This window comes from Anolis sagrei, chromosome 1 (assembly GCF_037176765.1).
Source record: "Anolis sagrei isolate rAnoSag1 chromosome 1, rAnoSag1.mat, whole genome shotgun sequence".
NCBI lineage: Eukaryota > Metazoa > Chordata > Lepidosauria > Squamata > Dactyloidae > Anolis > Anolis sagrei.
This window is the reverse complement of record NC_090021.1, coordinates 3672889-3686685: the sequence shown is the minus strand read 5'-3', so window position 1 is coordinate 3686685 and position 13797 is coordinate 3672889. Positions and strand designations below refer to the sequence as shown.

The 13797-nt window shown below is 48.0% G+C and overlaps 1 protein-coding gene across 8 annotated transcripts in view; it reads left to right on the top strand.

Moving 5' to 3' along the window:
* Positions 1–13797, top strand: part of OTOF (otoferlin) — a 127419-nt gene that overhangs the window by 103909 nt on the left and 9713 nt on the right. For 4 of the 8 annotated variants that reach the window (XM_067471951.1, XM_067472055.1, XM_067472012.1 and 1 more), the window contains 4 exons: positions 15–175; positions 1440–1582; positions 5297–5385; positions 9499–9597. In XM_067471951.1, the coding sequence (XP_067328052.1) occupies positions 15–175; positions 1440–1582; positions 5297–5385; positions 9499–9597 (492 nt within the window). Of the gene's footprint in view, positions 1–14; positions 176–1439; positions 1583–5296; positions 5386–9183; positions 9283–9498; positions 9598–13797 lie in introns of all 8 variants that reach the window. The other 4 variants (XM_067471991.1, XM_067472074.1, XM_067471908.1 and 1 more) reach the window with 2 other exon arrangements.

The following is a 13797-nucleotide window of genomic DNA, read 5'->3' as shown; positions in this document are numbered from 1 at the left end:
ATTTCTTCCCACAGCCACGGCTACAACATATGGCGGGACCCCCAGAAACCGAACCAGATCCTGTCCAAACTGTGCAAAGAGGGCAAAGTGGACGGGCCGCACTACGGACCGGGAGGCAGGGTGAAGGTCTGCAACCGGGTCTTCATGGGTCCCACCGACGTGGAGGATGAAAATGGTACGGTGGAAAAACAAGAGGTGTTTGGTACAAAGCAATGTTTAAAAACTACCTCTGAGGATGCTTGCCATAGATGCAGGCGAAACGTCAGGAGAAATGCCTCTAGAACAGTGTTTCTCAACCTGGGGGTCGGGACCCCTGGGGGGGTCGCAAGGGGGTGTCAGAGGGGTCGCCGAAGACCATCAGAAAACACAATATTTTCTGTTGGTCATGGGGGTCTCTGTTTGGGAAGTTTGGCCCAATTCTACCATTGGTGGGATTCAGAGTGCTCTTTGATTATAGGTAAACTATAAATCCTAGCAGCCAAATGTCAAGTCTTTTTTCCCCAATTTCTACCAGTGTTGACATGTAGGCATATTGAGTGTTTGTGTCAAGTTTGGTCCAGATCCATCATTGTTTGATTCCACAGTGCTCTCTGGAAGTAGGTGAACTACAACTCCCAAACTGCAGGTCAATGTCCACTAAACCCAGTATTTTCTGTTGGGCATGGGAGCTCAGTGTGCCAAGTTTGGTTTAATTCCATTGTTACTGGAGTTCAGAATACTCTTTGATTGTAGGTGAACTATAAATCCCAGCAACTCCAACTCCAACATGTCAAGTCTATTTTCCCCAAATTTCACCAGTGTTGACATGTGGGCATAGTTTGGTCCAGATCCATCCTTGTTTGAGTCCACAGTGCTCTCTGGATGTAGGTGAACTACAATTCCCAAACTCAAGGACAATGCCCACCAAACCCCAAAGGTCAAAATCAATCCTGCGCCCTCCCCCCAATCCCACCAGTAGCAACAAAAATAATTTTATGGTTGGGGGTCACCACAGGATGAGGAACTGTATTAAGGGGTCGCAGCATTAGGAAGGTTGAGAACCACTGCTCTAGAACATGGCCCTATAGCCCGAAAAAGCCCACAAAAACCTAGTGATTCCAGCCATGAAAGCCTTCGACAATACAATGTTTTAAAAATCAGGATATGGCTAGTTCCAGATTCATTACAATTCCTGAAGACCAGGCATGGGCCAACTTCGGCCCTCCCTCCAGGTGTTTTGGACTTCAACTCCCACAATTCCTAACAGCCGGTAGGCTGTTAGGAATTGTGGGAGTTGAAGTCCAAAACACCTGGAGGGAGGGCCAAAGTTGGCCCATGCCTGCTGAAGACCTTTTGCAATTACTTCTTTCCTTGTCTTTCCCTATATAACAAAATTATTAGTAATAATAATAATAATAATAATAATAATAATATTTTGTTGACACTCTCTGTATCCACAGGTCAGAAAAAACAGACCGACGAGCATCTGGCTCTCACAGTGCTCCACCACTGGGAAGAAATCCCTCGCGTTGGGTGCAAACTGGTGCCTGAACATGTGGAAACCCGGCCTTTGCTCAATCCGGACAAACCAGGAATCGAGCAGGTACCGGACAGTTGGAAGGGGTCCCCAAAGGCCATCTAGTCAGGCCTCCAGAGAAAGACCTCCCTAGAAGGAGACTCCAATGTACTCCCAGATATTTCACTATAGTTGGAAGGGACTCCCAAAGGCCAGAGTCTGACCCACTTCTGCTAGGCAGGAAGACACAATCCAAGCCATCCCGACAGATAGCCACCCAGGTACCAGATCGAATCATACAGTTGGAAGGGGTCCCCAAAGACCATCTAGTCAGGCCTCCAGAGAAAGACCTCCCTAGGAGACTCCAATGTACTCCCAGATATTTCACTATAGTTGGAAGGGACTCCCAAAGGCCAGAGCCTGACCCACTTCTGCTAGGCAGGAAGACACAGTCCAAGCCCTCCCGACAGATGGCCACCCAGGTACCAGATAGAATCATATAGTTGGAAGTGGTCCCCAAAGGCCATCTAGTCAGGCCTCCAGAGAAAGACCTCCCTAGAAGGAGACTCCAATGTACTCCCAGATACTCTATATTTCACTATAATTGGAAGGGACTCCCAAAGGCCAGAGTCTGACCCACTTCTGCTAGGCAGGAAGACACAATCCAAGCCATCCCGACAGATGGCCACCCAGGTACCAGATAGAATCATACAGTTGGAAGGGGTCCGCAAAGGCCATCTAGTCAGGCCTTCAGAGAAAGACCTCCCTAGAAGAAGACTCCAGTGTATTCCCAGATACTCTATATTTCACTGTAGTTGGAAGGGATTCCCAAAGACCAGAGTCTGACCCACTTCTGTTAGGCAGGAAGACACAGTCCAAGCCATCCTGACAGATGGCCACCCAGCCTCAGTTCAAAAATCTCCAAAGAAGGAAGCTCCACCAACACTTTTGACCTCCAGGAAGTTCTTCCTAATGTTTAGATCTCTTTTCCTGCAGTCTGAATTCATTGCTCCGTTGCATCCCAGGCTTTGCAGCAGAAGGAAACAAGCTCCCTCCTGCTTCAATGGGACATCCTTCCAAATATTTAAACATGGTTGTTATGTCCCCTTCTCTCAGCCTTCTCTAAATTAAGGTATTCCTCATAGGGCTTGGCTTCCAGACTTTGGACCATTTTGGTGGCCGTTCTCTGGGCACCTTCCATCTTGTCCATCATCTCCTTCTTCATCTCCTTCATCATCTCCTGTTTTGCCCAGAACTGGACACAGGGCCATTATTCCAGTTGAAAAGGTCTGAGCAAAGCAGAAAAGAGAGTGAGGCCAGGAATGGGGGATGTCTGGCTTGACAGCAGTCCATGTGAAAAAGATCTTGGAGTCCTCATGGACAACAAGTTAAACATGGGCCAACAATGTGATGCAACAGCAAAAAAAAAAAAGCCAATGTGATTTTGGTCTTCATAAATAGGAGCCTAGTGCCTTGATCCAGGGAAGCCATGCTACCTCTCTATTCTATTCTACCTTGGTTAGACCACATCTGGAATACTATGTCCAATTCTGGGCACCACAACTGAAGAGAGATGTTGACTCTAGGTGGGAATGTGTCCAGAGGAAGGTGACTAAAATGATCAAGCGTCTAGAGAACAAGTCCTATGAGGACAGAGCAGCTGAAAGAGCTGGGTATATTTAGCCTGAAGAAGAGACGATTGAGGGGAGACATGATAGCCATATGTGAGGGGAATATGAAGGGGCGGCTCGTCCATTAAGCGAAGTAAGCGGTCGCAGAACACTTTTTTTTGCCAGGGGCGCAGAGGCGCCTCTGTCAATGCCCCTCGACCGCCACTTGAGGAGCGCCCCCTCCCTCAGCTCACAACAGCCCTAGCAGTCCGGGGGGAGCCTTGGCTTCCTTGCCTCGCTGCCGGGCAATCCTCTTCCCAAAGGGGCCGGGCCCACGAGCCTCGCCTCGCCCCTCTCGTTCCTGCTCCACCCGGCCACCGGGTGCGCGAGCAGAGCCGGCGCTCAGTCGTTCTCCGCGTTCAATCCCTTCCCCATGACCGGCTCCCTTTCCTGATCCCCCGGCGCTCCACCCGCCTCCTCTCCTCTCCCCAATCCGCGGGTGGGCCAAGGGGCGGAGCTGCCACGCCAGGCCCACTTCGGATCCGGAGGCGTGTCTGAAGACCCCAGCGTGCGCACCAAAAGTCGCCTCTTCTCCTGACTTTCTCTTCAGCCATTGGGACCAAGAGAGAGAGAGAGAGAGAGAGAGAGAGAGAGCCCCTCCGGCTGGAGGTATCTCCCACCTCCGCTCCCTCCTTTTTTTTGCCCCTACCTTCAAGAAAGGTGGGCATCTCCACCTCTCTCTCTCTCTCTCTCTCTCTCTCTTGATCCCAATGGCTGAGGAGAAAGTCAGGAGAAGAGGTGACTGTTTGCTTACCATTGAAAATTGCGTAGGGCCGCCTCTGGGAATATGTCATAGGAAGGAGAGAGCAGGCTTCCTTTCTGCTGCCCCGGAGACTAGGACGTAGAACAATGGCTTCAAACTACAAGAGAGGAGATTCCATCTGAATATGAGGAAGAACTTCCTGACTGTGAGAGCCGTTCAGCAGTGGAACTCTCTGCCCCGGAGTGTGGTGGAGGCTCCTTCTTTGGAAGCTTTTAAACAGAGGCTGGATGGCCATCTGTCAGGGGTGATTTGAATGCAATATTCCTGCTTCTTGGCAGAATGGGGTTGGACTGGATGGCCGAGGAGGTCTCTTCCAACTTTTTGATTCTATGATTCTATAAACGCAGCAGCTTTGCCCAAACACGAGTCAAGGAACATGAAAGGCACTGCAGACTAACTCAACCAGAGAAGTCAGCCATAGCAGAGCACCTGAGGAACCAACCTGGAGACAGCTTATTATTTGAGAACACAGAAATGCTGGACCACACCAACAACCACCATGTCAGGCTACACAGAGAAGCCATTGAAATCCACAAGAAGCATGTGGACAATTTCAACAGGAAGGATGAAACTATGAAAATGAACAAAATCTGGCTACCAGTATTAAAAAAAAGCCCTCAAAAATTATGTCAGTAAAAAACAAAACTCAAATACAGGGAACTCCAGACAAGAAACAGTCAGGAACACCTAATCACCTCTCAACAAAGAAACAAAGGAAACAAGCCACACCTAAAAACTGCCAGGCCATCAAATGTTAATCTAGGTAACCAATTGAAACATTCACAGCCAACAGACAAGAGTTCTTTCTTTCTCCCACCCTGGACATCATTCCACAGAGATATAAACCCCATTTTCGTAGTTTCCAACAGACCTCAACCTTTGAGGATGCCTGCCGTAGATGCAGGCAAAACATCAGGAGAGAATGCTTCTAGAACATAGCCATACAGCCCAAAAAACCTACAACACCACATTGGCCTTTTTAGCTGCCACATCACACTGTTGACTCACATTTTACTTAAACTGCTAGATCCCACCATTACTAAAACCTGGACTAGAGCTGCTTCACTATTGACATAGGGCCAGATCTCAAAACTGCATTGGGAAGGGATCGGGGGCTATACAAGGATGCATGAGTGGCCTATAACGGAGATCTGTTCGTTATATTGTTCCTCCCTCCACTTTCCACTGTGAGGGGGGCCCTGGACGAACCGGGATGGGATGTTGTTGCTGTTGTTGCTGTTGCTGTTGTTGCTGTTGTTGCTGTTGTTGTTGTTATGTTTATTTATACCCTGCTTTTTCTCTCCACAAGGAGACTCAAAGTGGGTTCCAATATTGGGGGCTACTAACAGGGTCTTTCCCACCTTGCAGGGTCGGTTGGAGATGTGGGTGGATATGTTCCCCATGGACATGCCAGCCCCGGGACCCGCCATCGACATCTCGCCCAGGAAGCCCAAGAAGTAATGGTTTGCACTGGGGCAGGGTGGGAACGGGGAAGGGGGTCCCAGTGGGGGCTTGCAAAAGGGGTGCTTCATGTGGGCATGACTCAAGAGAACAATTGAAGGGATGCATAGGATAGGAACCTAAGCATTACACTAGAATCAGAGAATCCTGGTGGGCCACTCAGTCCAACCCCATAATGCCAAGAAGCAGGAAAATGGCATTCAAAGCACCCCCAACAGATTGCCACCCAGCCTCTGTTTCAAAGCCTCCAATGAAGGAGCCTCCGCCACACTCCGGGGCAGAGAGTTCCACTGCTGAACAGCTCTCACAGTCAGGAAGTTCTTCGTAATGTTCAAGTGGAATCTCCTTATGTAACATTTAAAAAAAATTACAGTGCATGGCCATTTTTCAGAAGCATTCTCTCCTGATGTTTCACCCACATCTATGGCAGGCATCCTCAGAGGTTGTGAGGTCTGCTGGAAAGTAGGCAAGTGAGGTTTATTTATCTGTGGAATAATATCCAGGGTGGGAGAAAGAATTCTTGCTTGCTGGGAGATGTTAGCTGGCCCTGATTATTCTTGTCTGGAATTCCCCTGTTATTGTTTTGTTCTTTGAATTACTAACTAAGAATTCCCCCAGGCAGTAACCAGCCAGGCTTTGAAGCTACAAGGCCATTAAATGCTAATCAAGGTGACCAATTGCAGCATTCACACTTGCCTCAAGCAGGCAAGAATTCTTCCTCCCACACTGGACATTATTCCACAGATATATAAACCCCACTTAGTTTCCAACAGACCCACAATCTTTGAGGATGTGGGTGAAATGTCAGGAGAGAATGCTCCTAGAACATGGCCCAGAAAACACAGCAACTTGGAAATGGGTATGTTGTAAAAGGGACTGAACTAGGAGTTGTAACTATAGATATGTGCCCACAAGGTGCAAAAAATAACATCTCTCAGGATCATATCCAAAGCACATCCAAGGCTGAGGAATCAATTGTGTTGGAAATGTGTCCTCCATTATGGGGTGAGACTAATAGTGCCGGTGGCATCACAGACTGGGTATCATCCAGTGCAGTAACTCATACCGTCACCCTATGAACCTCCTTTTGTGCCCAACCAGACCACAATATTTGTAGCTAAAATACCAAGAAAATTGGCAAAACCAGTGGCTGGTTTTACAAACAAAGGTATAATCAATGAATACGGTGATTAGGATGGTTATTGTTGTGTGCCTTTGAGTTGTTTTTGACATAGGGCCACCCAACATAGGGCACCATTCTAGCTTCTGTATTTTTGTGGTGCCTTCAGTGCTCTCCTCCATGGTTTCTCCACTGTTTTTTCATCCCCAAAGTTACATTTGGGAGCAAATTGGGGGGCTTCAGGTCAACAGAATAAACCACTTGAAGATGGAAGGAAGCCCTGTGTGTCAGGAGAATGGAGCTGAGGGTGACAGTGTGCTTTTGCTGCTTCGTCCTTGTGCAGACCGCATCTGGGACACATGTCCTGGCCTCCACTATATTTCCCAGTGACATTCTATGGCCGGCCTCTGGTTGAGGTTAAAATACATAACAATTTTGCAAATTGCAAAGCTCTTTTTCCTTTGGTGGAGGAGTCCTGTACCCCAAACCTCAATGAATGTGGAGGGCTAACTGTGTCGTCTTCCTAGGGCAGCGTTTCTCAACCTGAGGGTCGCGACCCCTGGGGGGATTGTGAGGGATGTCAGAAGGGTCGCCAAAAACCATCAGAAAACACAGTATTTTCTGTTGTTCATGAAGATTTTGTGTGGAAACTTTGGCCCAACTCTATCGTTCATGGGGTTCAGAATGCTCTTTGATTGCAGGTGAACTATGAATCCCAGCAACTACAACTCCCAAATGTCAAGGTCTATTTCCCCCAAACTCCACCAGTTGGGCATATTGAGTATTTGTGGCAAGGTTGGTCCAGATTTATCATTGTTTGAGTCCACAGTGCTCTCTGGATGTAGGTGAACTACAGCTTCTAAACTCAAGGTCATAGAATCATAGAATCAAATCATAGAATCAAAGAGTTGGAAGAGACCTCATGGCCATCCAGTCCAACCCCCTGCCAAGAAGAAGGAATATTGCATTCCCCTGACAGATGGCCATCCAGCCTCTGTTTAAAAGATTCCAAGGAAGGAGCCTCCACCACACTCCGGGGCAGAGAGTTCCACTGCTGAACGGCTCTCACAGTCAGGAAGTTCTTCCTCATGTTCAGATGGAATCTCCTCTCTTGTAGTTTGAAGCTGTTGTTCCATTGCGTCCTAGTCTCCAGGGAAGCAGAAAAGAAGCTTGCTTCCTCCTCCCTGTGGCTTCCTCTCATATTTATACATGGCTATCATATCTTCTCTCAGCCTTGACAGATGGCCATCCAGCATCTGTTTAAAAGCTTCCAAAGAAGGAGCCTCCACCACACTCCGGGGCAGAGAGTTCCACTGCTGAACGGCTCTCACAGTCAGGAAGTTCTTCCTCATGTTCAGATGGAATCTCCACTCTTGTAGTTTGAAGCTGTTGTTCCATTGCGTCCTAGTCTCCAGGGAAGCAGAAAAGAAGCTTGCTTCCTCCTCCCTGTGGCTTCCTCTCATATTTATACATGGCTATCATATCTTCTCTCAGCCTTGACAGATGGCCATCCAGCATCTGTTTAAAAGCTTCCAAAGAAGGAGCCTCCACCACACTCCGGGGCAGAGAGTTCCACTGCTGAATGGCTCTCACAGTCAGGAAGTTCTCATGTTCAGATGGAATCTCCTTTCCTGTAGTTTGAAGGTCAATGTCCACCAAACCCTTCCAGTATTTTTCTGTTCATCATGTGAGTTCTGTGTCCCAAGATTGGCCCACTTCTATCACTGGTGGAGTTCTGAATGCTCTTTGATTGTAAGTGAACTATAAATCCCAGCAACTACAACTCCCAAATGTCAAGGTCTATTTTCCCCAAACTCCACCACATTGGGGCATATTGAGTATTTGTGCCAAGTTTGGTCAAGATCCATCATTGTTTGAGTCCTCAGTGCTCTCTGGATGTAGATGAACTACAACTCCAAAATTCAAGGTCAGTGCCCACCAAACCCTTCCAGTATTTTTCTGTTGCTCATGGGAGTTCTGTGTGCCAAGTGTGGTTCAATTCTATCATTGGTGGAGTTCAGAATGCTCTTTGATTATAGGTGAACTATAAATCCCAGCACCTACAACTCCCAAATGACAGAATCAATCCCCTCCCCAACCCTACCAGTATTCAGATTTGGGCGTATCGGATATTTGTGCCAAATGTGGTCCAGTGAATGAAAATCCATCCTGCATATGAGATATTTACATTGTGATTCACAACAGTAGCAACATTACAGTTATGAAGAAGCAATGAAAATGTTATGGTTGGGGGTCACCACAACATGAGGGATTGTAGTGAGGGGACCAACAGAAAAATACTGGAAGGGTTTGGTGGGCATTGACCTTGAGTTTTGGAGTTGTCGTTCACCTACATCCAGAGAGCACTGAGGATTCAAACAGTGATGGATCTGGACCAAACTTGGCACAAATCTGCAATATGGCATTTGGAAGGTTGAGAAACACTCTCCTAAGAGATAACACTTTTTGAATTGAGTCCCCAATGCTGGCTGTAACTTTCCTTCTGACAGCCGCTCAGGACATAATGGCTTCCTTGTGGTTGCTCAGACCTTCACCAGGGAGGGAAGGGGCTTAGTGGGCAACCCCCATTTTTATGGGGAGACTTTTTCCCCCTGTACCGATCCTTCCCGGTTCACCCCTTGTCTCCCTTCCTTCCTTCCTCCCTCCCTGCCAGATACGAGCTTAGAGTGATAGTGTGGAACACGGATGAGGTTGTCTTGGAGGATGATGATTACTTCACTGGCGAGAAATCCAGTGACATTTTTGTCCGGGGGTACGTACCTCTGGCGCCTCTCTGCCTCGAACTCTCTGTGTGAGCTTTGTGTGGTTTCCTGGCTCTGTGGTTTGAGCGCACCGCTTCATGGATGGAACGTCTCCGTCCTTCTGGGCTTCAGTAACGGACACTGTGCTTTTCTGTCCCGCCTGTCTCTTTTTGTCCATGTCCTTCTTGTTCTTGTTGTTGTGTGCCTCTGCTTTGTGTGATGGCTAGGTATGAGCTGCGGGTAATAATTTGGAACACCGATGAGGTGGTCCTGGAGGACGATGCATTCTTGACGGGAGAGAAGATGTCCGACATCTATGTCCGGGGGTAATTGACCGACGTTTGCTGCACGCCCCGTTACCGCTTGGGGAGGCGAACGCATGGGGAACTTCCCCCCAGGTCTTTCATTCTCCCCTCTTCAGGATGCGCCCGGGGCAAATCCATAGCTTACAACAAGTCCAGGGCAGAGCCCAGGAGCAACTGGGGCCCATTCACACTACACAATTATGGCGCTTTCATGGCGCTTTCACAGCCATGGTTCCATCCAGTGGAACACTGGTGTTGGGTAGAAATCAAATTGTCAGGTATTTCTTCAACCTGAAGCAGAGTTTCTCTCGTCAAACCTCCAAGCAATATTAGAGTTCTGTTTATAGCAGGCACAGGCAAACTTAAGCCCTCCAGAGTAGACTTTGCTCTTTCCAGAGCTGCTCTGCTGTAGCTGGCTGCTGCACTGGGTTCTCTGTACATTCCGCATAGACTGATAAACCGCAACAACTCCCACCATTCCTAACATCCTCAGGCCCTTTCCTGAGGGGGAAAAGAAGGACCTGAGGCTGTTAGGAATGGTGGGAGTTGAAGTCCAAAACACATGGAGGTCTATGCGGAAGCTACCCAGTAGTCTTCCCAACCCTCTAGTTGAATCACACAGAGTCAGAGTAAAGGGAAAAACAAAATTTACTCTTGAGTAGTCAGAGATAAATATGCAGCTTTACAAAATAACCAGCCTTGAAAATAAACTTAGTCCATTGCAGCAAAATAACTCCCATCAAAGTCCAATGCATTAAAACCATGCATTCTCTGCTTCTTCACTGTTGCAAGGAGTCTTGTAGTCTCTTCCTGATCATCTGATCACCATCTCCATCTGAATACAGCATGAAGCACTCCTCATGATATACTCCATTCAGGGAGTGGCTCAAGCTTAATTGCGTAATTGTCCAGGTGTTCTTCCTCAACACGCACCCATACAGGCAATGATCCTTGTAAAAACTTAGCATACATATGCACATTCTGTAATAAAAAAACACCTGGAGGTCCAAAGTTTGCCCATGCCTTTGTGGTATGCGCAATGTTGTTGTTCATTAGTTCAGTTGTATCCAACTCTTCGTGACCTCATGGACCAGCCAACGCCAGAGCTCCCTGTCGGCCATCACCACCCCCAGCTCCTTCAAGGTCAATCCAGTCACTTCAAGGATGCCATCCATCCATCTTGCCCTTGGTCGGCCCCTATTCCTATTTCCTTCCATTTTCCCCAGCATCCTTCTCTTCTCCAGGCTTTCCTTTCTTCTCATGATGTGGCCAAAGGACTTCATCTTGGCCTCTACTATCTTTCCCTCCAGTGAGCAGTCGGGCTTTATTTCCTGGTGGATGGACCGGTTGGATCTTCTGGCGGACCAAGGCACTCTCAGAACTTTCCTCCAGCACCACAGCTCAAAAGCATCGATCTTCCTTGGTTCAGCCTTCCCTGAGGTCCAGCTCTCACATCCGCAATGTTGTTGTTCATTCGTTCAGTTGTTTCCAACTCTTCATGACCTCATGGACCAGCCCACACCAGAGCTCCCTGTTGGCCATCACCACCCCCAGCTCCATCAAGGTCAATCCAGTCACTTCAAGGATGCCATCCATCCATCTTGCCCTTGGTCGGCCCCTCTTCCTTTATTATTATTATTATTATTATTATTATTATTATTATTATTATTATCTTTATTTGTACCCCGCTAGCATCTCCCGAAGGACTCGATGCGGCTCACACAGGCCGAAGCCTCAAAACACAGTATAACAAAACATAACACAACAACAAAACAGAAGCAAATCAAAATAGTTAAGCAAATAACAACAACAGTAACAATACATCAGGACACTTTAAAACTGGGCCGGCCAGAGCAGTGGGTACAGGGTTAAAAGTGCTGAAATGGCAGGAGGAACGTAGGATTAAAATAAGTGCGGTGTGCAGCGATCTTAATTCTACTAAAGTGCTTCTAGGACTTAGTGATGGGGAATTCCTAAACTGAAAAGGCACATCGGAACAGCCAAGTTTTTAGGTTCTTTCTGAAAACTGCCAGAGTAGGGGCCTGTCGAAGATCTTTTGGGAGGGCGTTCCAGAGTCGGGGGGCCGCCACAGAAAAGGCCCTGTCCCGTGTCCTCACCAAGCACGCTTGCAACGTGGGTGGGATCACGAGCAGGGCCTCCCCAGATGACCGGAGCGAGCGTGTGGGTTCGTAGATGGAGATGCGGTCACGCAGGTAGGGTGGTCCCAAACCGTTCAGGGCTTTGTAGGTGAGCACCTGCACCTTAAATTGGGCTCGGAAAATAAATGGCAGCCAGTGGAGCTCCTTAAACAGAGGGGTAGACCTCTCTCGATAATGAGCTCCAGTTAGCATCCTGGCTGCTGCCCGCTGGACCAATTGGAGCTTCCGAGCCGTTTTCAAGGGCAGCCCTACGTAGAGCGCATTGCAGTAGTCCAATCTAGAGGTGACCAAGGCATGGACCACCCCGGCCAGATCAGCCTTCGCGAGGTACGGTCGCAGTTGGCGCACAAGTCTCAGTTGTGCAAAGGCCCTCCTGGATACCGCCGACACCTGAGCCTCAAGTGTGAGCGATGAATCCAAGAGGACACCCAAACTGCGGACCTGTGGTTTCAGGGGGAGTGTAACCCCGTCCAACATAGGTAGCCACCCTATACCCCGATCCCGTTTGCGATCGACCAGGAGGACCTCTGTCTTGTCAGGATTGATCTTCAGCTTGTTCCTCCTCATCCAGATCGACACAGCGGCCAGGCACTCGTCCAGTACCCGAGAGGCCTCCTTTTTCCTTCTTTTTTCCCCAGCATCATTGTCTTCTCTAAGCTTTCCTTTCTTCTCATGATGTGGCCAAAGGACTTCATCTTGGCCTCTACTATCCTTCCCTCCAATGAGCAGTCAGGCTTTATTTCTTGAAGTATGGACTGCCTGGATCTTCTGGTAATCCAAGGCACTCTGAGAACTTCCCTCTAGCACCAAAGTTCAAAAGCATCTATCTTCCTTCGCTCAGCCTTCCCTAAAGTCCAGCTCTCACATCCGTAAGTGACATCTGTACAGGGAATACCATTGTTTTTAATTCGTTTCCAGTGTGATGTCTCTACTCTTCACTATCTTATCGAGATTGGACATTGCTCTCCTCCCAAGAAGTAACCGTCTCCTGATTTCCTGGCTGCAGTTTGAGTCTGCAGTAATGTAGTATGAGCAATACTTGCAATAAACTGCCAACCTTTCGATTGGTAAGATCTATAGCTGCTGGTGATTCAGTCGCTGTGCTAAAGCCCGGCCCATAGCTACGCAGACAAAGTGCATCATAGTAGTAATCCTTATCTGAACACAATATATTAAGACTTTGCTTGCTGAATCAGTATTTCCCAGAATCCGATACTATATGTTATCCATAGCTTCTGGATGTTTGCCATGGCAGAGCTCAACAAACAATGCAGTTCATGGATGGGAGATCAGTTGAACCTTTCTGGGATTTGTAGTTTAGCTACCAATTTGGTGGCATCCACAAACTTAATCAACATTTTCATCCAAGTCTTCCATTGCCCAAATCATTGATTATGATGTTGATTCTGGGACCAGGACAGAACCATCCCGAGGCACCCCACTGATCACTCCTCTCCAGGATGAGGAGGAATAATTGGGAAGCACCTTGGGTTCAGTCACTTATCCAGTTCGCAGTTCCCATTATCAGTGTGGTCTAACCAGAGCAGAATAGAGGGGTAGCATGACTTCCCTAGATCTAGACACTAGGCTCCTATTGATGCAGGCCAAAATTCCACTGGCCTTTTTTGCCACCACATCACATTGTTGGCTCATGTTTAACTTGTTGTCCACAAGGACTCAAAAATCCTTTTCACACGTACTGCTCTTGAGCCAGGCATTGTCCCCCATTCTGTATCTTTGCATTTCATTTTTTCTGCCTAAGTGGAGTAGCTTGCATTTGTCACTGTTGAACTTCATTTTGTTAGTTTTGGCCCATCTCTATAATCTGTCAAGATGGTTTTGAATCCTGCTCCTGTCCTCTGGAGTCTTGGCTCTCCCTCCCAATTTGGTCTCGTCTGCAAACTTGATGATCCTGCCTTCTAGCCCTTCATCTAAGTCATTAATAAAGATCCTGAGGAGGACCGGGCCCAGGACGGAACCCTGCTGGTGGCACTCCACTCGTCACTTCTTTCCAATATGAAGAGGAAGCATTGGTGAGCACCCTCTGGGTTTGTCCATTTAA